At 34.9% G+C, this 25,319-nt stretch overlaps 1 protein-coding gene across 2 annotated transcripts in view; it reads right to left on the reverse strand.

Annotated features, from left to right (window-relative positions):
* Positions 1 to 25,319, reverse strand: part of GPCPD1 (glycerophosphocholine phosphodiesterase 1) — a 62,851-nt gene that overhangs the window by 25,282 nt on the left and 12,250 nt on the right. Inside the window, exons 4-12 of one of the 2 annotated variants that reach the window (XM_036825356.1) lie at positions 23,345 to 23,429; positions 17,382 to 17,457; positions 15,470 to 15,511; positions 13,337 to 13,460; positions 9,772 to 10,003; positions 7,604 to 7,766; positions 7,158 to 7,290; positions 6,337 to 6,391; positions 2,064 to 2,156 (exon numbers count right to left, since the gene is read on the reverse strand). In XM_036825356.1, coding sequence (XP_036681251.1) covers positions 2,064 to 2,156; positions 6,337 to 6,391; positions 7,158 to 7,290; positions 7,604 to 7,766; positions 9,772 to 10,003; positions 13,337 to 13,460; positions 15,470 to 15,511; positions 17,382 to 17,457; positions 23,345 to 23,429 — 1,003 coding nt within the window. The remainder of the gene's footprint in view (positions 1 to 2,063; positions 2,157 to 6,336; positions 6,392 to 7,157; positions 7,291 to 7,603; positions 7,767 to 9,771; positions 10,004 to 13,336; positions 13,461 to 15,469; positions 15,512 to 17,381; positions 17,458 to 23,344; positions 23,430 to 25,319) is intronic. The other variant, XM_036825357.1, reaches the window with a different exon arrangement.

Raw genomic sequence — 25,319 nt, forward strand, 5'->3', positions numbered from 1 at the left:
ATCCCAGGAGTGGGATTTCAGGATCATACAGTAACTCAATTTTTTAGTTTTTTGAGGAACCTCCATACTGGCTGCACCAATTTACTTCCCACCAACAGTGTAGGAAGGTTCCCTTTTCTCCATACCCTCTCCAGCATTTATTATTTTTAGACTTTTTGATGATGGCCATTCTGATTGGTGTGAGGTGATACCTCATTGTAGTTTTGATTTGCGTTTCTCTAACAATTAGAGATACTGAGCATCTTTTCATGTGCCTGTTGGCCATCTGTATGTCTTCTTTGGAGAAATGTCTATTTAGTTCTTCTGCCCACTTTTTTTTTTTTTTAAAGGGTCTCATCTTTTTTTTTTTTATTTATTTATCACTTATTTTTGGCTGTGTTGGGTCCTCATCTCTGTGCAAGGGCTTTCTCCAGCTGTGGCAAGCGGGGGCCACCCCCTATCGCGATGCACGGGCCCCTCACTATCGCGGCCTCTCTTGTTGTGGAGCACAGGCTCCAGATGCGCAGGCTCAGCAGTTGCGGCCCACAGGCCCAGCCGCTCCGCGGTATGTGGGATCCCCCCAGACCAGGGCCCAAACCCGTGTCCCCCGCACTGGCAGGCAGACCCCCAACCACTGCGCCACCAGGGAAGCCCCTGTCCACTTTTTGATCGGGATTTTTTTTTTTGATATTAAGCTGTATGAGCTCTTTGTATATTTTGGAAATTAATCCCTTGTCAGTAGCATCATTTGCAAATATTTTCTCCCAGTCAGTAGGTTGTCTTTTTGTTTTGTTTATGGTTTCCTTTACTGTGCAAGAGCTTTAAAGTTTAATTAGGTCCCATTTGTTTATTTTTGTTTTTATTTCCATTACTGTAGGATATAGATCCAAAAAAATATTGCTGCAATTTATGTCAAACATTCTGCCTATGTTTTCCTCTAAGAGTTTTATAGTATCTGGTCTTACATTTAGATCTTTAATCCAATTTGAGTTTATTCTTATATATGGTGTTAGAGAATGTTCTAATTCATTCTTCTACATGTAGCTGTAGAGTTTTCCCAGCCTTAACTTTAGATCAACACAATGGAAAATGATACCCAACACAGTTTTAAAGAAAATGCCAAAGAAAAGGGTTTTAAAGAACCCTCCTAGTTTAAGTCCCTCAGAAATCACTTGGTTAACTTGTATACTGAAGTCCAGATACTATATAATTATTACAATTATTTCTGTACAACAGTAATTATAATTTTAAAGAAATTATGTGCTTTTCAAATCTCCTTCTGGACTTTCTCCTCTATCACGTCCTCTTTTCCATTCTCACTGTCTCTACTCCAGTTCAGGCTTGTCTTAAGTTTTGGCCCACATTTCCACTCCCCTTGTCTCTAGTCTCCGTCCTCTTAAGTTGTCCTTACATCAGGTACCAAAATATTCATCTGGAAGTTTACTTCTAAACATTTCCCTACTTGGTTCAAAAGTCTTTCAAAAAAAGTCCCTAGCTCCTAAGTCTAAACCCGTGAGGCTCTCCACTATCTGGCTCCGAAGCACTTCTCCAATTTTATTTTTCACTGTGGCTCTTCCCACTAGTCAAATCATATAAGCCTATTAACTTGAGAAAAAGCTTGAAGCAAAAAGAGAAAGGAGCCTGAAAACAAACACTCCAATAGCTTCCTTTCCTACCTCAACAGAGGGACAGTGGCAGAATGATACAGAAACCACGTGTAATATCCTTTTTTTTAAATAACATAAAAAAAGGAAAGTTCAGCAATACAGAGAAAATACTCTAGAAAATTAATTCCTGACTCTTCCCTCTCTCTCGATGTTGTAGGAAGGAGCTTGAGAGAGGAAAGAATTGGCAGTAATTCCCCAAGAAAATGAACTAACCAACTCTATTAAATAAATAATTAAATATATAGTCATCCATCAGTATCTGCAGGGGATTGGTTCCAGGACTCCTCACAGATACCAAAATCTACAGATGCTCATGTCCCTTATGTAAAATGGCGTAGTATGTCTATACAAAACTTCCTAGTTTTAAAACCTATTGTCTTAACTGTAAGAGTTTAAAATAAAGGAATTTCTACATACCTTTTTCATAGTCAAACAACAGGTCAGATCATGATACACTACAGGCACAAAATCTTTTGAAAGATGTACATCAAATTCTACAAAGGCTGCACCCTGACAGAAATAAAAGAAACAAGTATTTGAAAAATATTATCTGGCCCACGATACATCTAAAACTATAAGAACATGAGAAATTTATTGTTCACCATAAAATTACAGACTTGTACACACAAAACTTCTTCACGAATTATTTAATGCTATACTTCAAGCTTTTCCTAAAAGGTAATTTCTTCTTTTAAAACAATTATAATTTCTTTTTTGCAATAGCACAGCAATTTTTTCCTGGCAAAATAATGGGTTCTGATCCTACTCGAACACACCCTGGGGCCCTTCTGTAGCAGTGGATAGCCTCCACCAGTGTCACCTCTGCTACTGCTATTAGCAGAAATGGCGCCTGGAGCATGGCCACCTCGCACCTCGTTGCCCCTACACACCTCAGATGGACAGGGGAACCTCAACGGTGAGGTGGGAACAAGAATAAGCTTCAGTCTCTTAGCTCTGCTCCTTGGTGCACTTGAGCAGTATACTTTACAACCTTTCTTAATAAAACCTCAATAATCATATTGAAGAGGAAACTATAACTTCTGCTGAAAAGAAAGAGAAAGCAGAAATGGGCAACAAGAATGATGCATATGCCAAATTTCCTAATAGAAGCCTAAACAGAAGAAAGGTGGACACAAATTAGACTTAAGTCAGATCCATCATGACATATGAATTAATCCAAATAAAGGCTGAGAACATAAACTGACATACAAATTTGTGCATTCACTAAAAGAAAGCCAGCTGGGATCAAAGAATACAAGGTTTGAGGATTCTGTAATGTGTCTATGGCCCAGAGAAGTGCTGTGTAAGAATGGATGGACACGTTTCCATCCCTTACCCTAGCTTTAGGTCAAGGAAGATGCTCAACTTTTCAGTACATATGGATCAGAGACTAGAACCAAAGGAGCCTACTTCCTCAATGACTTCTGAAGCAGGAAATAAGCTTAGCTCCTTCTGTTGTCAACAAGATGATGACACAAATCATTTTTACCAAAGAGAACAAACCCTATGTCCCCTAAATAGTTACAACGATTAAAAGAAATTATAGCTTCCCAGTTTAAAAGTTTTTTTTTTTTTTTAAAGATTTATTTATTTTATTAATTGATTGATTGCTATGTTGGGTCTTCGTTTCTGTGCTAGGGCTTTCTCTAGTTGCGGCAAGCGGGGGCCACTCTTCATCGTGGTGCGCGGGCCTCTCACTATCGCGGCCTCTCTTGTTGCGGAGCACAGGCTCCAGACGCGCAGGCTCAGTAGTTGTGGCCCATGGGCCCAGTTGCTCCGCGGCATGTGGGATCTTCCCAGACCAGGGCTCGAACCCATGTCCCCTGCATTAGCAGGCAGACTCTCAGCCACTGTGCCACCAGGGAAGCCCTAAAAGTTTAATTTTACATGATCACCATCCTTTAGAAAGATAAATTTACTAAGAGATAAAACTTGATCTCAAAATTCATGTGTAAGGGACTTCCCTGGCAGTCCAGTGGTTAAGACTCTGCGCTTCCATTGCAGGGGTGCGGGTTCGATCCCTGGTCAGGGAACTAATCCCGCATGCTGTGCAGTGCAGCCAAAAATTTAAAAAAAAGAAAAAATTTATGTGTGAGCAAGCTTTAAGAAATAAGCCAATAATAACCAAAATCTCTTCAAAGATGTCTTTAACATTAAATCAAACCAGCCTTTCATAACTAACATAAGATCCATAAGAGTACAAAGGGTTTCAACAGAAGAAAAGGGCTTAATGAAATCCTCTCTCAAAAAGCAGAGACCCTAAAAATTCTTTATTAGGGATCTTCATGTGTTGACAGCTAATAAAACCACGTTTAGATTACTTAGCTACAATGAACTAAAACTGGTTCCAAATAATGACCTACAGCACAACACACTCACAGATTTAATATCCTTTCAATACAAAGACAGAACTATCCACTATTAACATTTTTAAACATTAAAATAAATAATTATGATAATCAATCTAATATGTCATGAAATACAAAATGCATCATTATTTTATATACCACTAAGAGGGAGAAAAAACAACGCCAATCAAACCATGACAAGCTAAAACAGCTGTAAAACTATCCCAATTTTAGAGAGATTAAAATATGAAAAAAGTATGTCTTAGAATAGATGTTTGCTCATGTAAGTGATAAAGTTAAACATCTGACAAATCAAATTTATTTGGTGAACTATTTTAAAAAAGGCTAAGTTTAAGGCATGTGGAGGACACTGGAAAAAAACCAAAATATAATGAGATGTTCCTCCATTTTCCCCTTAGTTTAACTTGAGAACATGAGGCTTAACTTGAGGTATAGTGGAATGCAGGGGGAAATACGCAGGTTCTTGATTAAAAATGTCAAGTTTCAGGTGCTGAAAAAACTAAAAGCTAAAAAAAAAAAAGGACTCACTCTGAATAATTATATAAAAGGAGTTAAGAAATTCAACATAATCAAGTTGGTATACAGGATGCAAACTGACAGACTTTAAATAGTGTTACATAAAATCACTATCAAATCCTTCTGTAAACATTATTTCCAAAGTGAGTATCTAAATGAGCATAGTAATTCAATTGATGAAATGCAGTGCTTAATGGGGAATGTTTTTCATGCCTCAAACACTTAAAATGATATCTCAAAAAAAAAGGATGCTTAAAAAACAAATGGGACAAAATTAAACTTAAAAGCTTTTGTACAGCAAAGCAAACCATCAACAAAATGAAAAGACAACATACTGAATGGGAGAAAATATCTGCATGTGATTATGACTCATGAGGAGTTAATATCCAACATATATAAAAAGCTCATGCAACTCAACATCAAAAAAACAAACTACCCAAGTAAAAAACTGGCAGAAGAAATGAATTGACATTTTTCCAAAGAGGAAATGCAGATGGTCAACAGGCAGATGAAAAGATGCTCAGGGACTTCCCTGGTGATGCAGTGGATGAGACTCCGTGCTCCCAATGCAGGGGGCCCAGGTTCGATCCCTGGTCAGAGAACTAGATCCCACATGCATGCCACAACTAAGGAGCCTGCCTACTGCAACTAAGACCTGGTGCAACCAAATAAATAAATAAATAAATATTTTTTTTAAAAAAAAAAGATGCTCAGCATCGCTAATCATTAGGGAAATGCAAATCAAAACTACAGTGAGTTATCACCTCACAACTGTCAGAATGGCTATCATCAAAAAGAACACAAATACAAATGTTGGAAAGGATGTAAAGAAAAGGGAGCCCTCCTACACTGTTGATGGGAATGTAAACTGGTATAGCCACTGTGGCAAACAGTATGGAGGTTTTTCAAAAAATTAAAAAGAGAACTACTATATGATCCAGCAATTCCGCTCCGGAGTGTACAAAGAAAACAAAAACACTAATTCGAAAAGGCATATGCACTGCAATGTTCACAGCACATTAGTTACAACTGCCAAGATATGGGAGCAACCTAAGTGAATGGATAAAGAAGGTATGTGTGTGCGTGTGTATACACACACACACACACACACACACACACACACACAATGGAATACTGCTCAACCATAAGAAAAGGATGACATTTTGCCATTTGTGATAACATGGATGGACTTGGAGGGTATTATGCTAAGTGAAATAAGTCAGAGAGACACTGTATGACATCACTTAGGTGGAATCTAAAGAACATAACAACTAGTGAATATAACAAAAAAGAAACAGACTCACAGATACAGAGAACAAATTAGTGGTTACCAGTGGGGAGAGGGAAGGTGGGAGGAGGGGCAATAAAGGGGTAGGGGGTTAAGTGGTACAAACTATTAGGCTTAAAATAAGCTACAAGGATATATTGTACAACACAGGGAATACAGCAAATATTTTATAATAACTATAAATGGAGAATAATCTTTAAAAATTGTGAATTACTATATTGTAGAGCTGTAATTTATATAATATACATCAACTATACTTCAAATTAATTAATTAATTAATTTTTAAGAGGATGCTTAGGATTCCATTGTTTTAACTCCAATCTTCACCATGAGTCTAAATAAAAATGCCTAGAAATACTTTATCTTCACTTAGGAATATATTCAGAAAAAGCATAAATATTCTCCCTTTTAACCTATTAATGCAGACTGAAGAAGGCTCTCCAGACCTACATTTCTCTACTTTTCTACCTTTGGACCACCAGTCCAAAGTTGTTTAAAGAAAGAGAGATTCACTTACATGACTAGCAGCATTTCTTAAAGAAGCGATAGTATTTTCTTGAACTTTAGCAAGCCTGAAAGAAAAGAAATATATAGAAATATAGTTATCATTACTATAGAAAAGATAAATTTAGTAAAGAAGTCAACTACATTTTCAACAATGGACATAGTACTTATTCTCTATTTTGAGGCTAACTTTGCCATCCCCAAAATAAGACTGTGACCATCACTTGGTTGGTGTGTGCATTCATTCCATAAGTCAAGCTCTAACAATTTTAGGTATTTACAAGCTGAATACAGATATATCCTATACCACCCTATACCTCCCCAAGTGAGGTGACCGGTTAAGGAAAACAATCCTTTGCAATGGGCATGAAGTAGTGGAGAAACTTGCTCCCTGCATTGAAGCCTCAGGTGACTTGATACTGGCAGACCAGGGAAGGGTGGAAAAGGGCAGACACACCAACAGGGTGAAAGTATGGAAACTGTACTGAGAACAGGTGAGGAAACTAAGACCCTGAGAGAACAACATGCTGAAAGTCAGGACCACAATACAGACACACTGATGTCATCAGGCTGACTGCATCAAGCTCTCCCCTCCTGGCTTTCTAGTTTTAATGTCTCTCTCATCAATTCAGCAGAATACTAAAAAGACTGACCAGAATCTTACAAGAGAGTTAGTCTCTAATTAATTTGAACTGGAAACCCCAATTACCAAATTACATTTAAATCCCAGGGTAAGAATTAAAAGGATCATTTGACCTTTTAGTTGGTCAAACCTATTTAACTTTATCAAGCATGAGCTACCAAATGCTAGTACTACTCAAATATGCAACCTACTGAGCCGTTGTTGTAGAATTCCCTGCACCTCGATGTCCAACATCCAATGGTATTCTTGGCTTCCAATACTTGGAAAATGAAGATTTCATGTCACAATTGTATCCTGGTAACGGCTTAATAATTATATAGTCAACTTTCATATGAAAAAAAGGGGGGAAGGGAAATAAAGACAATTAAAAAAAGGCTATGACGAGCTCAATTACACTTAAAACCCACTCAAAATAGCTTTATCAATCGATCAAATAGAAAGAAATCAAGTCAAAACGCATTCAAATTAAAGCTTCCAGAAAATTAGATATGTCCTTATTGTTATTGTATTTGTCAATATTCTAAAACAACTTATTAATTTAATTCTTTACCATTCTCAAAAGCTCAATTTGAAACTAATTAAAATCCTAACTTAATCTGCTTATTTGTAAAGGGTCACCCTGCTTCTCCAGGCTTACCTCTCACTTTGCCTATTGTTTTTCTGGAATTTCTGCTCATGATGGGAAGAGTAAGGATTCCAGCACTCTTCCCACTCTCTGCAATGGTGGATGATAAGAGGCATGCTGCACCCACATGTCCAGGAAGAGCATCACCCTGAACTATGTGTTCACTGAGATCTTCCTGAAAAATGAGGTTAAGAATAACCCAAATTCTTTTACTTCAATATTTTCCATTTAAAGATCAAAAGACACCCTTTAAAATCAACTCAATCTATGGAGGAAGATCAGTAAGAAATACAACCAAATTTATATTCAGGTAATTTAGATAGCTTTGTTGTAATGAGTAACACATTTTCTTTTAGCATATAAAGATATTTAGTATATAGTATATTTAAGATTTTATGTGTTACTTTATTGATCAAAACTGTTGATTTGTACTTCTGATCCTCTAACATGTATTAGGTGAATATAAAGCTCAGACTGAAAGTTTTTAAGTACTTTTACATTCCAATGCTAAGATACACCTGTAGTGACTTTTAATGTATACTTTATTCATTAAAAATGCATCTACACAGATGACACAGAGGGACAGGACACCGAATACTCAACTTTGAGATTATACAGCATATTTTATCCGCCTAGTCTATGAATAAATTTGTATTTCCAAAACTGCTAACCAAATGAAAGGGAAGTTAGGCTGCTTGAGAGATTATTAAGAGGTAGGTACTAAAAGAACAAGGAAATGTTCAACCAAAACCTCATATTTTTAGAATAAAAGTCTCACAGATCTTATTAATTAGGCAAGATCTAATTATAAGGTTATAACTTTATTATAAGTGTTATGTACTGGATTCTAATCCATCCTGAATTTTGCTCTTTTAAGAAACAGTGGCTAGGTGCTACTGTTGAGCAAGGAATATTCCCTACTCTCAAAAAGCTAAACTCTAATCTAGTGGAAATGAGAGTGGAAACACCAAAGAGCCAGGACCTTAGGGGAGGACCCAGTGTTATTCGTGAGGAGCAGCTGAACAGCCCATAAGCAGAGAGCTCTAGTGTAAAGTGGCACAAGCAGCTCTGGAAAGTTGGCAGCACAGATTCTGAATAACCTGGCACAATTTTCATAGCAACTATTTTTTCCTACATATTTATAATATCAAGTAAAGTTGCAAAAATGGGTCCACTGTTAAAATGAATTCTTATAAAATGCTTCAATAAACCACAGACTTCAGTCATAAAGGACTCAATCATGCTAGTTATATCAGTTTGCCACCAAGAGTTACACAGCCTGCCCTTACTTCTATCCTTGGAAGCTCCTCTGGATACAATTCATTTATATTTAGAATAGACACAAACATCAAGACATCTGGTCTTGATTTAAAACATCAATTCTGAATTCTGCAGCCTGTGGAATGAAAACCCCATTCACAGAAAGATAGACAAAATGAAAAGGCAGAGGACTACGTACCAGATGAAGGAACAAGATAAAAACCCCAGAAAAACAACTAAATGAAGTGGAGACAGGCAACCTTCCAGAAAAAGAATTCAGAATAATGATAGTGAAGATGATCCAGGACCTTGGAAAAAGAATGGAGGCAAAGATCGAGAAGATGCAAGAAATGTTTAATAAAGACCTAGAAGAATTAAAGAGCAAACACCTAGAAGATTAAAGAACAAACAAACTGAGATGAACAATACAATAATTGAAATGAAAAATACACTAGAAGGAATCAATAGCAGAATAACTGAGGCAGAAGAACGGATAAGTGACCTGGAAGACAGAATGGTGGAATTCACTGCCACGGAACAAAATAAAGAAAAAAGAATGAAAAGAAATGAAGACAGCCTAAGAGTCCTCTGGGACAACATTAAATGCACCACCATTCGCATTATAGGGGTCCCAGAAAGGGAAGAGAGAAAGAAGGGACCCGAGAAAATATCTGAAGAGATTATAGTCGAAAATTATTGAAAACATTAATTCTGAAGTTCTCAATTATATTTTTAATAGTACCTGAATCTGTCAACTCTTGCGTTTTTAAAATCTGCTAACATGTATAGAGGAGTAAGCATCTAAAAAGTTGTATGAATGATGCATTTACACAAATTAAACTATGATAAAAATCAAAACATATGTAAAAATAAGCTCTTGTCTGCATTGTCTCTCACCCCCCTCAGTGAAATATACTCACCTCAAAAAAATCAAATATTAGTTCCAGGTTATCTGGTTCCATTGTCTGTATACTATACTCTGTCCAACGATCAGGCTGTAAGCCATACCCACACTCCGGCTGTGAATGCCTGCACTTGAACTCATTGTCGCTTATTAAGGATATCTCGAGAGTATTGGACATTTTGTGAAGAACAGTGGGAGATACCCTATCATCGTCATCTTCCTCCAGACCCTCTAGTGTCAGCTTTACCCTACATAAAAGGAAAAAATAATGAAATGCAAAAAGTGAAAAAGAGGGAAAATCCATATAAATGTTACCAAAACATTAAATTTAAAAATGCTCCTTGTATATGCTAAACCCTCAAATAAAAATATTACACAGACTACACATACTACAGGTTAAGGCATTAGTTATACTTTATAAAATAGTGATGTTTTATCTCCACACATTTCTGCAAAGTATTAAAATGAGATAAATGCTCATTATGCCTAAGGCTGTTTTCATTAATTCTTTAGGTTTTTTAAAATGAATCTAAAAGGACATTTACTATTATCCATTTATAATTGGCTATCTCAATTTCTTATGAGAAGTTTCACAAATATATATATAAAACAAGTACAAATTTGAACCATATTGTTAGTGTGCATTAAAAGACTGTTAGAGTTGGCAGTTGTAAATTTTTACATTTCCTCTTTCTTCTCCTCACCACAGTGAGTCCAGGTACTTTGTGAACAGTACATCATTAAAGAAAATTATTGTATTAAATATATATATTTGTATGTATTCATGGTTTTATGTGTACGTATGTACCTTTTTAATGAAACAAATGAATAAAAAAATAAACCAAGAGTCTAAAACTCTTATAGACTCCACAGCAATGAAAACAAAAGACAAGTTACCCAGGCTATTGGGTCACAAAGACTAGTTTACTCCCAATGAGAAGCGATTAGTTGCACAGAGCACTTGCAATGCCAAACAGTCAACTCAATTCTAGAATATTTCTTGCACCAACTGGAATGTACATAGATTAAGTAACTCTAATACCAGTGATGTAGAAGCAACGTTATTGTACAGAATACAGCTGCGCTAGGAAAACTTTTCATTCTAGATTTAAATGAGATCCACTTAATAATACAAGTAACAGAACTGTATTAGTGAGGCCTGCTCTCTCCGAATGACGTTGCTGCCTTCAACCACCGTGCAGACTTGCCTCACAGGCACACACTCTGAGACCTTCCAGAGGGGATATGAACACAGGTTATTCAATTAGTAATAATGTTCCGTAATCATACTGTAAAACCAAAAGTAGCACCACTTTAATAATCCAAACAAAAATGATCATCTCTTCTCTCCAAACTCTTAGGAACAGTTCTGAACAACTGATTTACTGATTTTGTTGGTGAGCCTGAAGGAACAAACATTCTCTACCAGGACATATGAAAAGCGACCACAAGTGGATAGTAATGAACAAGCAAGGAAGGAATGGAAGATTAAAAATGGCTATTCTAAGGACTTCCCTGGTGGTCCAGTGGTTAAGATTCCACGCTCCCAATACAGGGGGCTGGGGTTCGATCCCTGGTCAGGGAACTAGAATCCCACATGCCGTAGCCAAAAAAAAAAAAAAAAAGGCTAATCTACAAATAGCAATGTGCATCTATCCGCCCCCCAAAAAAAATCAAGTTTAAAGGGATCTATGAAAGAATTTAGTTCTAAATGAACTAAATATTAAAGGTTTTACTCAAATAGCTATATAAATGTTATAGTCTATCATAAGTAACATTGCTTTCCAAGTTCTGGTGGAATCAAGCGAAAGAGAAACTTGTGTTGTTGAAAACGTGGTGGTAATGAGATAAAACATCATGTCTAGTGTTTTATTTAAAATGTAAATGCTGTTGCTAAGATTTTAAAAGTCCTGATAAACTTGCAGATAAATTTATTTTCTAGCCAAGGAAGGCTTAACCTATCAATAATATGAATTTGGGGGAAAAAAGATGGTCAAAACAAACATTGGTTTCTAGCTATGCACAATTATTTCAGTAGGAATCAGTCACTTAATTTGTAGAGCCCAACTAAGTATGGTTATAAAAATCTTCCAGTTTAAGCCTAAGCAATACAATAATACATACAAACACTCAATTACTATATAAACAAGAACAGTACAGGACTCAGTATGCATGTGCAATCCAATCAGAACCCCATTAATTATCTATTAATTTTTTTTTTTTGGCCATACCGTGGCATGCAGGATCTTAGTTCCCCAACCAAGGATCGAACCTGTTCTCCCTGCAGTGGAAGCAGAGTCCTAACCACTGGACTGCCAGGGAATTCCCTCTATTAATTTCTTAATTACAGTCAAAGAAAAAAAAAAATCCTAATAAGCCCAACCAACCAAGGCTTTATCTTCTACTGCTACCTTTATTTCAAGGTCTTATGCTAATAAAACACTTTACAGTGGTTAATACAATTTATTTGCTTCCTTTAACATGTAAATAAAATATTCAGTTATTTATGACTAACTGGTTAGGGAATCTTTGTGATCAAATGGATCTTGCAGATCAGCCACGTGGTCCAATTACCTAGGTTTTTCAGAAGCAAAGCAGAGGCCTAGAAAAGCTAATGAACAGAGGCAAGGTACACCCAAAACTCTTTACTCACAGAATAGCCAATGGAAAGGACTGTGAAGTGTTACCCACCCTTTCCCTTAGGTATTTTATGACTGGTATAGGTAAGTACTATAATATTTTCAGCAGTTATTGTAAAACATTTATGGATTTACAAACTGCAACATCATTATCAATTTTATTCTGAAGATAATAAGTATTACTATTAATTACTTCAGTTACTGAAAATGGCCCTTTCAACCCAGCCCTGACATTTTGTCAGAAAAAGCTGCATAACGTATCAAGACTTAGAACTCTCAGTCCCAAAGTTACAAAAATTCAAATGATAGGGCTGCCTCGGTCGTTGAGAAATCAGTTCACTCAAAGATATACATGGTGACATTACAGAAAAATTAAGTTACTTACTATTTTGTTATTTATACAAAGCTTGACATCTAAATCTTCTTAAGATTAAAATTAAACTAATCTGGAACTGCTATGGTAACTGTGACCTCTCCTTAACAAAAAAGTTTCTCGTTTTCAAGCCACTGGAAAATTTAGGACACTGAAGTATATTTCCAACAATCATTTTTCTCTGTTCATGCCATTCTCCCCTCATTTAGCACAAAATCACTTCGTTACGTCAATTTTAAAACAAAATATTTATTGCTACACTAAGAAATTTTAAATGGTAGAAACTACAAAGATACATAAGCCTAGAAATCATTTATCTAAGTAAAAACAAAATTTTCTGGTTTCCAATTTGGAGATTAAGACTAACATAAGTACATTTAACTGTAGCAATCTTCAGGCAGGGAAGCAGTTCACTCTCACAAGACACTGTATTTATTAGAAAATGTGACATTATCTGTAAGTGTGTTATTTTCTTAGTTTATACACATAAAGGCTATAACCAGATGGATCAGAAATCTACAGCATTAGTGAAAATAAATAGCCTAAGTAACAAATACACATGGTCATACCTAAATCTAGATTTTTTTAATTTTTTCTTGGTTATTGAGACAGGAGGTTTCTCAGAATAATGCAAACGTAATCTGATTTCAGTCTGACATGTCAGCCATCCAGAATCCAGAGTCTCAACACCATCTGGCAAAATAAATATGAAGAACAGTAATTAATATACACATTTTTAAAGCCAATCCAATAAGTACAATATATATTGACAATTCTAGTTCACATTCACAGTTTAATATACTCAGGTTATCTATCACTGGTATTTCTCTCCAAAGCAAATATATAAGTAGTCTTGTCATTGAAAAAGAACTTTTATATCAAGTAGGGGGGAAAAGTTAAATGAACATTAACAACTAGCCAAACTTTAGCACTAAAGTAAATTAAAATACTTCTGTTGAATATATTATTGAAGTAATACAAATCTATCTCAGAAAGAATACATATTCCAAGACAGCTTCTAACCTAGCATTTGTTCCACTGGCAGTGGATCACTACTACACTTCCAAAGCTTCACATGAAATATTCAGCTGAAACTAGTTATTCCACTAGTGCTGGCAGTGGAGATACGAGGTGGTAATAACAAAACAAATGTATTCTCCATTTTACATATTCTGCCATAGATAAACTGCATGATTATGATAACACTGTTAGCACTGTTTAACTTGAAATTTCTTACTAACAAAGGTAACAACATTTTCATAAATACCAGGGAGCTGACAACTGTTTTGGGCCTAAGTTCTTCATCAAGAGGACTTCAAAAAAAAAAAAAAAATCAAGAAACTTTTCTCCTTAGGTATGATTTCATAACTATCAAATTTCATACATGAAGAGAAACCATTACCATCTCTTAATTTTAAACTGTTTTCAGAAATGGACAGAGTTGGAGAAATGGCTTTCTATCCTGAAGGCCAACTAAAGCTGAATTTAGGAAGATGACGACAACAGCAACAGATGACAAAAGAAATGCCATGCGTTTATAACCATGCATAGTAACTAACATATAATAGAAGGATATAATGTCATCATCACAGTTGAAGAAATGAGAAAACAACTTCTCCATTACAAAAGCTCTCCAAAACATGTAGCATAAATTTTGTGTAGTCTCTAAAACACTAAATAAAACTATTTGAGTATGTTAGACTACCTTATGATGTGATATAAATAATCCCAACAAAATCAAGAAAAATAAGTTAAATTCCTGCCCAAATACTGCAAAAGCATGTACATTTCTAAAGTGGATAAACATATGTACTTAGTAAAACCACAACCAAAACATTCAGGCCCTATTCCTTCCTGTACTCAACAGGAATGCAAACTGGTTATGAGCAATTATCTCTGGTTCACAGTCAATGCAAGCACACATTCTGTCCACCCCCTTTACACCTTTTGACTCCTACAGTATAGTATCTAAAATGAAAATGCAGTTTAGCATGATAATGCTGATACACTGTGAGAATTCCAGTCATTGAAGAAACAACTTGAATCCTTCGGATAAAGTATTTACTGATGCAGAAAGTATATGAATGCATATTCCACTGTAAATTAATTGTTTAAATACTCAGCCATAATTACTAGAACATTCTGCTACTTAGTCTTGATTTTACTATAAATGCACATACAAACACAAAATGCACAAACGTAGCTTATGAGTAACACTTCACACTTTAAATGTTGAGAACAATTAACATCATTTTCAAACATAGTAGTGTTAAGTGATGATATAGTAACAGTTAAGTATAATACTTTTAAATTAATTATATTAATTCATATACCTAAAGTCACCAGCCAAATAAAAACTAAAAAATTAATAAAATTTTAAAGCATAAGAATTATACTGGAGGGAATTCCCTGGCGGTCCAGCAGTTAGGACTCTGCACTTCCACTGCAGGGGGTGCGGGTTCAATCCCCCTGGTTCGGGAACTAAGATCCCACAAGCCATGTGGCATGGCCCAAAATAATAATAATAATAATAATTATACTGGAAACTATTATTTAACACAATGCATTTGTTTTTTGGATCTAGTCTTCTAGTCTCTATTTCCAATATCATACTGTCATATTTCCCTGTGCTGTTTCTAATGAAATGTAAGGTAACATCTCAACCATGTGAATAAAAATTTTCAAAACTCAGTCTCACTTACTGTGGATTCCAAATTGTCCATCGTCAATAATAATTTCACTTTCTAAAATTGAAGGAAAATAGAAAATCTAGTTAAAATTCATGATGTATATACAGAATGAACAATTGAGAAATTACCCACCTTAAGGATTTTTTTAAAAATTAATTTAGAATTTAAAAGCAGCCCAAAGTGAATAAGCATATTTATTGTAGCCCTCAGTAAAGAAATCCCTTTTAAGGAGGCTATCAAACAGTAATGGTTCTTATATTCATGGTGATTATTCACAATGTTGTAAGGAAGAGAAAGAAAACTCCTCAGAGAGGTGCTCTAGAGGCACTGGTACAAATGTTTATACCAACCAATGTATGAGACTGACAAGTTGCTGGACAACAGTATCTCCTGGTTGATTTTTCAAACCAAAGGTCTTGGCACAATTAAAATGCTTATTCTTACGTAGTGCGTATTCTGAACTTACCTAAAATATAATGCTCCTCAAACCCCAACTATTCTCTATAGCCAGCTAAAAGCTTTTTAAACAGCATAAACTTACCTGTATATATAGAGCTATGAGGAATTACCAAAAAGTAAGTGTTTGCACATTGCCTCCTAACAGAAATTTCAACTAAATGAGAAAAGCTGTTAAGCCCCACCCTCTGAGTAAAATACTAATTATCTTCCCTGCTATTTCCTTTCCCAGTTTACTTTAAACATAAATCTGAATTTGTCAATATAAGTGTGACAGTTCCCAATAAAGATTCTCTGGTATATTTCACGCAGCTGTTAAGTTCAGAAGTTATATTTTCCAAAAGTATAAAATACATTTATTAAAAAGACAAGAAACAAAATCATCCTTTCTCAAAATAAGAAAATATATTTAACTGCAAGATGCTTCAAAATGCAATTTTTAAAATATCCAATTCCTAATAATTTCCAACCTCAGTATGGCACTATTTTAATTCTAAAGTACACTACATAAAAATTCTAAATATACTATCAAAAATATATTACAAAAATGTATATACAAAAAGAAAATCCAATAAAGAGGATGGAATGAGATAGCTGTTTAAACGAGATGTGTCCTTGCTGCATACAGGGTAAAGCAGAATCTCTCACTACTTTCTAATCTAAGCTAGTAACTAACAAGCCATTTATTCTTTAAATTCTAATTTTCTCTGGAAACTAAAATAGAGTTTTCAGCACACTAAGTCAATTTATAGATGAAACCAAGTAGGTAATTTAATGTATGTGAAAAGAACTTCAAATTTTAATCTCAGTATGGAAAAGGAAATTCAAAAATACTTGTATGAAGAGAAATGCCATTTTTAGGCACAAGAAAACTAAATAACGTTTAAACAAACAAACAAACAAAAATTATCTGAATAGCAACTTTAACACAGCCAGCAGGGTATTGGGGGAAAATGTCTGCTACAACCAAGAAATCTGAATTCATTCATACAAGTTTATTCAAGTATTTACTAGTTTAAAAAACACACACAAATAGAATAACTTATTCTATTACTATTCAAAGTTAAAAATGTAAGAATCATTGTTTTGGATTAATTCTTTCCTCAAATGTTCTAAGTTCTCTGAGCAAGTAATATCAAAGCCACGGATGGATGCTCAGTTAAATAAATGCTATTTTATAAACTTTTGTAAATACTCCAAATGTAAATATATATTCCACAATAAACCCATCTAATTCAAGAAATTAAAAATAACTAGGCAAGCATTTCTAAAGTTTATGAAGAAAGGCAATTAAGAACTGTTTAGTTTTGAAAGTAAGACCCATGATATGCTAAGTGAAACTTGTAGTACTGACAATGCATTGACCTTAAACTTTAAAATAAATATTTATTAAATCCCACTAAGCCATTGTGCAGCATATTAGTAACTTTATGCATATGCCTCAAACAGATGCAGTTAATGCCCATACCTAAAGGGGTTATTGATCGTGGTTGTAGATGAGTCTCCCACTTGTGAACTATGACTTGACATGGACCACCGATAGTCTGCAATTTAAAAGTTAAACGTCTGCAATAATTTCTTGTATCTTATTTTCTACCCATGACGCCATTAGATGTTTGTGGCCTAAGTCTTATACTAATTATGAAACCAAGAGATTCACCTTGTTAATATCAATATTATATGCGAAAAATCAGGAATGTACCAGGTCACAAAACATGATAAATGCTGGAAGAAAATGAGGGTGAGGCAGTAAACAAAAATAAGATGAACTGGCACATAAAACCATTTTAAACCCATTCTTAAATCTGCCTACAATACTCAGTTTTATTCTTTAACTGATATTCTGTCGTAAGTTAAAGTTAACAGCAAATATACTTTATGTTTGGTATGTCGGAAGTCAAGGAAGTATTACTGGAAGATTGAAGTAACTCCTCAAGTGTTTGGAAAAAGCCTAAACTCTCTGATAGTAGAAATACTGAGAACGAATACTTCAAGATCAATTATCACAATACTCAAGGAACTAGAGGGCATAATAAAGTTCTTTATTACATATATTTAACTAGTAAGTAGGTAACAGGAAGAATATCAGATTCTCGTATCATAGTAACCAGTGTTTCTAAGGAACACAGGAAGCCCTTTCCTTTAGGAAAGGACACATGCATGGGTAAATCTGAAGAACAAGTTTGATTAAAGGGGAATGAACATCCAGTTTTACTCTTAATGCCTTAAAGTTTATAAATTCATACAGTGTGAAAAATTTTAATACTGTCTTGTTATCAAATTCTCTTACTAAAAAAGAAAATAAAGCTTTATGTATTGTTGATAATGTCTACAGCAATTTAAAAGCAAGAATGAACTACCACAAGGATTCCCTTGTGTGTTCCTAAAGTACTGAAGTATGAAGTGTTTCCTAATTTTCCTTGAAGTATTTAAAACAAAACAAAAAACCCTAAACTTGTCTAATTAAACTTATGTGCCAAAATACAATCCTTAAATACATATTTTAAAAGCAAAATTTCAAACTATATCCTTACAAGGTATTTTTCTTTCTTCTTCTGAAGAAATTTAGTAAAATACAGAGAAGCAAAAAGAAACAAAAATCACCCATTATCACACTACTTAGGGATAATCACTATCCATATTTTCACATATCTTTAAACCCTTGTCTAGGCATATATATACTCTTAAGTCTGGAACATATAAGCTTCTCTCTTTATTACATCTGTAGATGGCATTAAATACTCTTCTGTAACATTTTATAGGATTTCAATATTGATTTTATTTAATAATAAATGTGCCAAATGATAACAAATAAGTATGTAACAAATCAGGCAAGAGATAATTCTGTCACTTAAAATAACCAGAGGTTAAAATCATTTTTAAAACTTGCAAACTTTTGAAGTTTGAAAACTAAAATTGCATTAGATATACATTCAATTCCTTAATCCTGGGATAATACAGGAACTCATTTTCTCTAGCTGAATACATCCTTGTTATAAGGGTTCACTTGTGAATTGATAATAAACTGTGTAGACGTTTTTAAAAATGTAAATGTGAAAGTGCTAATCTTAAAATATGGTGAATTACGCTAAAAAAACAAGAAACATCTGATCCTGCATCTGCTAGATGTTTTTTACAACTTTTTGCTGTCACTTTTTTGAATTTGTTTTCACACATCAAACTTTCTAACCCTCAAAAGATGCAAATGTATACATTAAAATAGGAATGTTTCTTAGCAATAATGGGCAACCAGAAATAACTAATCTATTCCCTTCTTCCACCCCTCCCATGTCCCCTGCACTCCCCTCAAAAAAAAAAAAATCCTCTTCGCTACAAAAGTGGTGTAGATCCATATTCTTATAAAAGTTACTAATCAAATGTGACTTGAAAGGGTGCCATGAACATAATAGTAAATATCAGCAGGGATTAAAAGTGGGTAGAAGAAAGGAGAGACTTTGTTTTTGTTTTAACTTTTTGTTTTAATTCAATGAACATAATAGTAAATATCAGCAGGGATTAAAAGTGGGTAAAAGAAAGGAGAGACTTTTTGTTTTAACTTTTTGTTTTAATTCAGGTGTCAGGGGAATTCCACAAAAAGTGTTGATTACAGTATCTATACTTAATCATGTAAGAATAGCCCTGTGGATTAAACACTTGAGAGGGAACATATTTTAGTAGTAATTTTTAAAACTCCACCCCTAACTGTTTTAGTAACAAACCCACTAATCATAGCATAAAGCAAACTAGGCTTGAACAGAATGGAGTCTTGAGGAGCAGTCCAAAGGGCCAATTCAACAGATGGCTTATAATTGTGTCTACTGGCGTTCACACTACAAATTCATGGTTGGTACATAAAATGTTATAATATTGACAAATGAACCAAGTTTTAAAACACACTGAATTTCCAAAATTGTTATGACTACTTTATTAAACTTTAGTAGGTAATCTTAAATTTTAGCTTACCAATGTTCTTTAAAACAAAAAAAACCTTAACACCTGAGCATTGGGAAATTAAAGATCTTAGTAACGATTCCGAAACATGCAATCCTTTTTAATATGCTAAATGCAGTAAGTCATTCTTCAAGATCTTAGGAAAAAAGCAAGAGTTCCATTCTGTAAAAGACTGCCACAATTTTAAGCACTTTGGAGTCAAGCGGAAAATGACTCTTTGGAGACAAAAGTAACAATATCAGTCCAAGACAGTACTCCACTAACAGGACTGGTAGAGTTATTTCACATTTTAGCATGTGTTAAATCAGATGATTGCTGGAATGTTTCTCAAACATGCATATTAACAAAAATACAAAAAACCTGTTTCCACAAAAAAGTCATAATGACTGCTTTCTTAAACAGTTATTGATTGACATCACTCAGCTATATCAAGCACTGAGAAAAAGAAACAAGATTATATAAGAGGTAGACTGGGGTTTTTGTTTTTAACAGACCACCAAGCAAAACTATCACTATCGTGGAATATCACTGCTTTCAAATATCATAAAAACTGTTAAGCGTAAACTTTAAAAATTTCACTGTTTCCTTTCTACGATTTTGAAAAAAGTGGAAAAAAAATGCCCATGTGAAAGGGGCTCTGAATTTTTAATCTATGTCAGAGGCCAGAGCCAGTTAGTTAAAAATCACTATTTTTAACAAGACTAGGAAGAAAAACGGTCACTTAGGAGTGAGTAAAGCAAAGAAGGCTAGGCCGACATACATCTCTGAGATGGTTCAAATTCAAAGTTAACAGCTGAGGGTATTTAGCATCCAGAAGAATTTTATTAAGAAACCATTGTACAAAATGACAACCTGGGCTATTCTGAAAATAAACAATTGTCTGCCTACCAGATGATTGATTCTTTTGTTAAAGGATTTAAATAAAAATCAAGGGACATTAAGAACAAGGTAAAAGAATTTGTAATGAATCTAATTATGAGTGAATGTTAACACCTGTAAAAATTAAAAGCAGATGTTACTGAAAAATAAAGAGCTATTTCACTGAAATGAATGAAAATTTCAAAGACAATATAATTAAAAAGTGGCTAACATCTCAGTATGAGACAACAATCCCTAATTCCAGCCACAAATAAAAAGGGGTGAACATGGATTAAAAAATGTTTAAATTACACATTAATTCAAAAATTATCTTTGGTGAAGATGTGAAATTAATGGGTTATCTGCAGACTCACAGCAATGTTTCCATTCCAGGAATATCTACTACCTTTGTTTGTTATGTTTAAATAAGATAATATTTGTCACCTGTAAAAAATTATTTTAGAATTTAATATATTAACACCTTATTCTAATTCTACAAAGTATAAGAACATACAGCTGTGGGAAATTAAGAGAAAAAGGACTTCAAGACTCTTTAACTTCTAAACTAAAAGGAATATGAGAGAAAGAGCAAATTACGGAAGAGAAACTATGAATGGTAAAATTTTATTTACAGAAAAATTTTAGCAATGGAAGGGATGTAAGAAATCTATAGTTCAAACCCTTCATTTTATAGATGAGGAAGCTGAATTCTGAAGGTCAAGTGACAAGATCACAAGATTTTTAGCTTAGGTTCTACAACTGCTTGGATAACCTAAAACTTTTGACCCAGTAAAATTAACCTTATTACCCATTTCAGTTTTTCAATGCTTTCATAATTATTTTGCTTTCCAATCATTCTTTATATTCATAAGATATATACTCCAATAATTTACATCATTTCACGATTTAAGATTCCTTGCACATTAGTTCTATCATTTGACAATGCACAATTGAGACAAAGTTTCTAATTACTTCTATTAAAAATTATGATTCATTTAAAAAGCGCCACCAACTTTAAAAAGAAAAGAAGTGTCACTTTAAGCTGGCGTGTGGGAAAAAAAAAAAAACCTCTAGCCATATGCATGGGATTTTATGTGGCTATTTACTCTATTCCATGAAAAACATACTTACCATGGCAGCCCCTGCATCACACGGTACATGTGTACACGATACAGAGCACCTACTTAAAGAAACACACTCACCAACACATACTGTAAACTTTTGCAAGTATTACAAGGGGAAAAACTTGTTTCTTACGGTAAGCAGACTTCGTGCCAATTTTTTGGAAAAGGCATTTTGGACGGATTTGCTGCTTTTGGTTACATTTTCAATGAAAAGAGAAAATACTGTAGGTTGGCTTAATTTGACCTGTGTTGACAACAGTCTTACTTTAGGAAACTACGCCCAAAAGACTCATTATGATTTTTCTTGTCCAAATGCCCCCTTAAGTAAAATTTAGTTAATTTCACATACCAGGATTCTCAAATAAGCTTTCAAAGTCATGAGTGCTATGATCTACATAACTATGCACAAATGTTCACTTTATACTAAAGAACTTTGCCACAATGCACAACCCCTATGCCAAATAAATGATCTTTTCCTTAGTCATTAAAGTGAGACTATTGTCAAGATAAGCCAACATAATGATCAACTATAATGTAATTTAATTTTAATTACTGAGTATATTCACAATATATTCTTGGAATAAGAAACGTAATAGGTGCAAAAGACAGCTGAAGTGGGTTTGTCAGTTTTTCTCTCTTTTATAATGGTGGCTAAGAGACTGAGATAACAGTGGCTGCTTGCATTTTTTTTTTTTTAACATGTAACAAGTATTCAAGGACCCCAAAGGGAAATAAATTTTTAAAAAGATCTAATCCATGTTTGCTTCCTAGACTCCTCCCTAAGCCCTTGTTCACATGCAGCCCAAAGTGTGCTCAAAGGTAAAAATCTGAAGGAAAAGAATCCTTTCAGCAAATAAGTATCTTTAAAATAAAGAATCAACTTTCTTTTTCTAAATATGAAAACGTTCCCAAAATAATAAATAAATCATTGTGAGCAAGCAGATTTAGATCTAACTGATATTCCAAAGGCCTTCAGAAAAGATCCTGGTCTATCAACACTATCACTGAAAAAAATCTAAAAGGAATGACTTCAGTTTTGATAGGAGTTAATGCAGCCACTAGGAGATGGCTGCGTTGAAATAATTTTTTCAAAGTTACTTAAAGCTGGCTATATACACCTCTAAATATATCTATACCACAGACGAATTAAAAAAATGAAACAAAAAGAAAAACCCTTACTACTGGTTACTAACTAGTTTACAAAAGTTACAGAAAATGCACACCTATCAAGAACACTTATCATTAAAACCAATTTCATGATAAGAATATTGCAGAACATACTTACTATTAGTCTTTTAAAAATTCCATTGCACACACTATTTGCCTCTGAAGAGGCTACTTCCTTTCTTTTTGGTACTAAAATATTATTAATCTAGAGTTCTTTTTTCCTTATTTGATCTAAACAAACTCATTTTATTTTTAATGTTTCCAAACTTAAGTTAGTTGCTTTTGAAAGAAGTCTTCTAAAGAAACTGGAAACTAGATAAAGAAAACATACCTTTGGTTCTAAAAAGCACCCTTTGAAGTAGCGGTACTGAACTGATACTCCTCTACTAAGTACAATGGTTGCTTTCCATAACATGCTGTGAGAAAAAAGAATTAAAGCAGCAGCATCAGTATCAAACTAAAATGCATAAGGTCTTCATTAATTCATAAAACCCCTCAAGTAAGGTCTGTGATCAATACCATTTATTTATTCCTACACAAAATTTTACTCCAGGCCTATCTGAACCAGGTACTGGGAACACAGTGATGAATAAGGCAGAAAGAGCTCCATCTTCAAGGAGATTGCTTGCTTATGTGGATAGACAAATATATAAGCAAACAGCATACATAGGAAGGGCTAGCTGACCTTTCTGAGGTAACAAGTTTTGGAGGGAGACCTCAACAAGAAAGAACTGTCTGAGTTGAGACCTAAATGATGAGCCATACAAAGAACCAGGAGAAGTAGTACTCCAAACAGAAAAGGCAAGCAGTGCAGACCTCTGAATCTTCTCTAACTTTCCACTTAGCTAGGGATGTTACATGGCTGCTAAGAGGCTTTCAGGCCAAGGCCACTAACTTAAATGCCTGTTCCCAACCTCCCTTATTCTGTCCTGCCCAGCCTCTGGCTATTTCCCTAGCCAAGCAATCAGTGTCTGCATCTTACTTGTACTTGTATCTTACTCAACGTCTTCCTCTGAACTATGTCATTCTACATATTCTAATGCTAATTCTAAAGCTTGGACTCAACAGTGAAAGAATTCACTACAATTCATGATTATAACTGATTTTTAGCTTCAAATCATAGGCCAATGATATTCAAAGTGTGGTCCCAGGACCATCAGTATCAACTGGGAGCTTGTTAGAAATGCAAAATCTCAGGCCAGGGCTTCCCTGGTTGCGCAGGGGTTAAGAATCTGCCTACCAATGCAGGGGACACGGGCTCGAGCCCTGGTCCGGGAAGATCCCACATGCCGCGAAACAACTAAGTCCATGTGCCACAACTACTTAGCCTGCGCTCTAGAGCCCACATGCCACAACTACTGAGACTGCATGCCACAACTACTGAAACCCACGCGCCTAGAGCCCGTGCTCCACAACAAGAGAAGCCACCGCAGTAAGAAGCCTGCGCACCGCAACGAAGAGTAGCTTGTGCTCGACGCAACTAAAGAAAGCCTGCATGCAGCAACGAAAACCTAATACAGCCAAAAATAAATTAAAAAAAAAAAAAATCTCAGGCCACATCTAGACCTACTGAATTAGAAACTCTGGGGGAGGGCCCAAGCACTCTGTAATTTAACAAGCGTCCAGGTGACTCTGATGATGAACACAAGTTTAAGAGCCCATGTCATAGACCATTACCCAAACATTAATTCAGCATGAATAGTTCAGTGACTAAACGGCAGCTCCAAATATTCTTCCATGATACCAGATGGCTAGCACTGCTCCCCACCTGGCTCTGCCAAGACAGACTTAGGGCGTTATCCTCACTCTGACTCAATTCTGATTTCTAACAAAATATCCACAACCAGCTGTCACCCCTGGTCCTAGCTTCAACAATCAGATTAACCTGGTAATAATAAAATACATATGCCCTGGCTCCACCCTGGGAAACTCTGGTTTCATAGATCTGGGGTGCAGCTTGGTCTCGTGGAGTTTGATAAACTGGACATATGTGATTGGTTGAGAAACACTGCTGCACAACAAGGACAGCCTAAATGCTCGGACATGTGCCCTGACTACTTCTCCCTGATAAGCCTCAGAATCCTTTTCAACACAGGGCTCCAGGCAGATTCTACCAACTCTGAGATGAAATTTATTTCCCATCTCTGCTAAAAAAAAAAAAAAAAGGCAAATTTCCAGTATTATTTCACCCATAAAACCAGCCAGAGTATGTGAAACTAGCCCCAGATGTGCACAGCAGAATTAGTGGGAAGCTTTAAAAATGTGCTGGGGCCCCTCTCTCGTGCACTATTTATCAATCTTACAGG

The sequence above is a fragment of the Balaenoptera musculus genome, chromosome 15 (assembly GCF_009873245.2).
Source record: "Balaenoptera musculus isolate JJ_BM4_2016_0621 chromosome 15, mBalMus1.pri.v3, whole genome shotgun sequence".
NCBI lineage: Eukaryota > Metazoa > Chordata > Mammalia > Artiodactyla > Balaenopteridae > Balaenoptera > Balaenoptera musculus.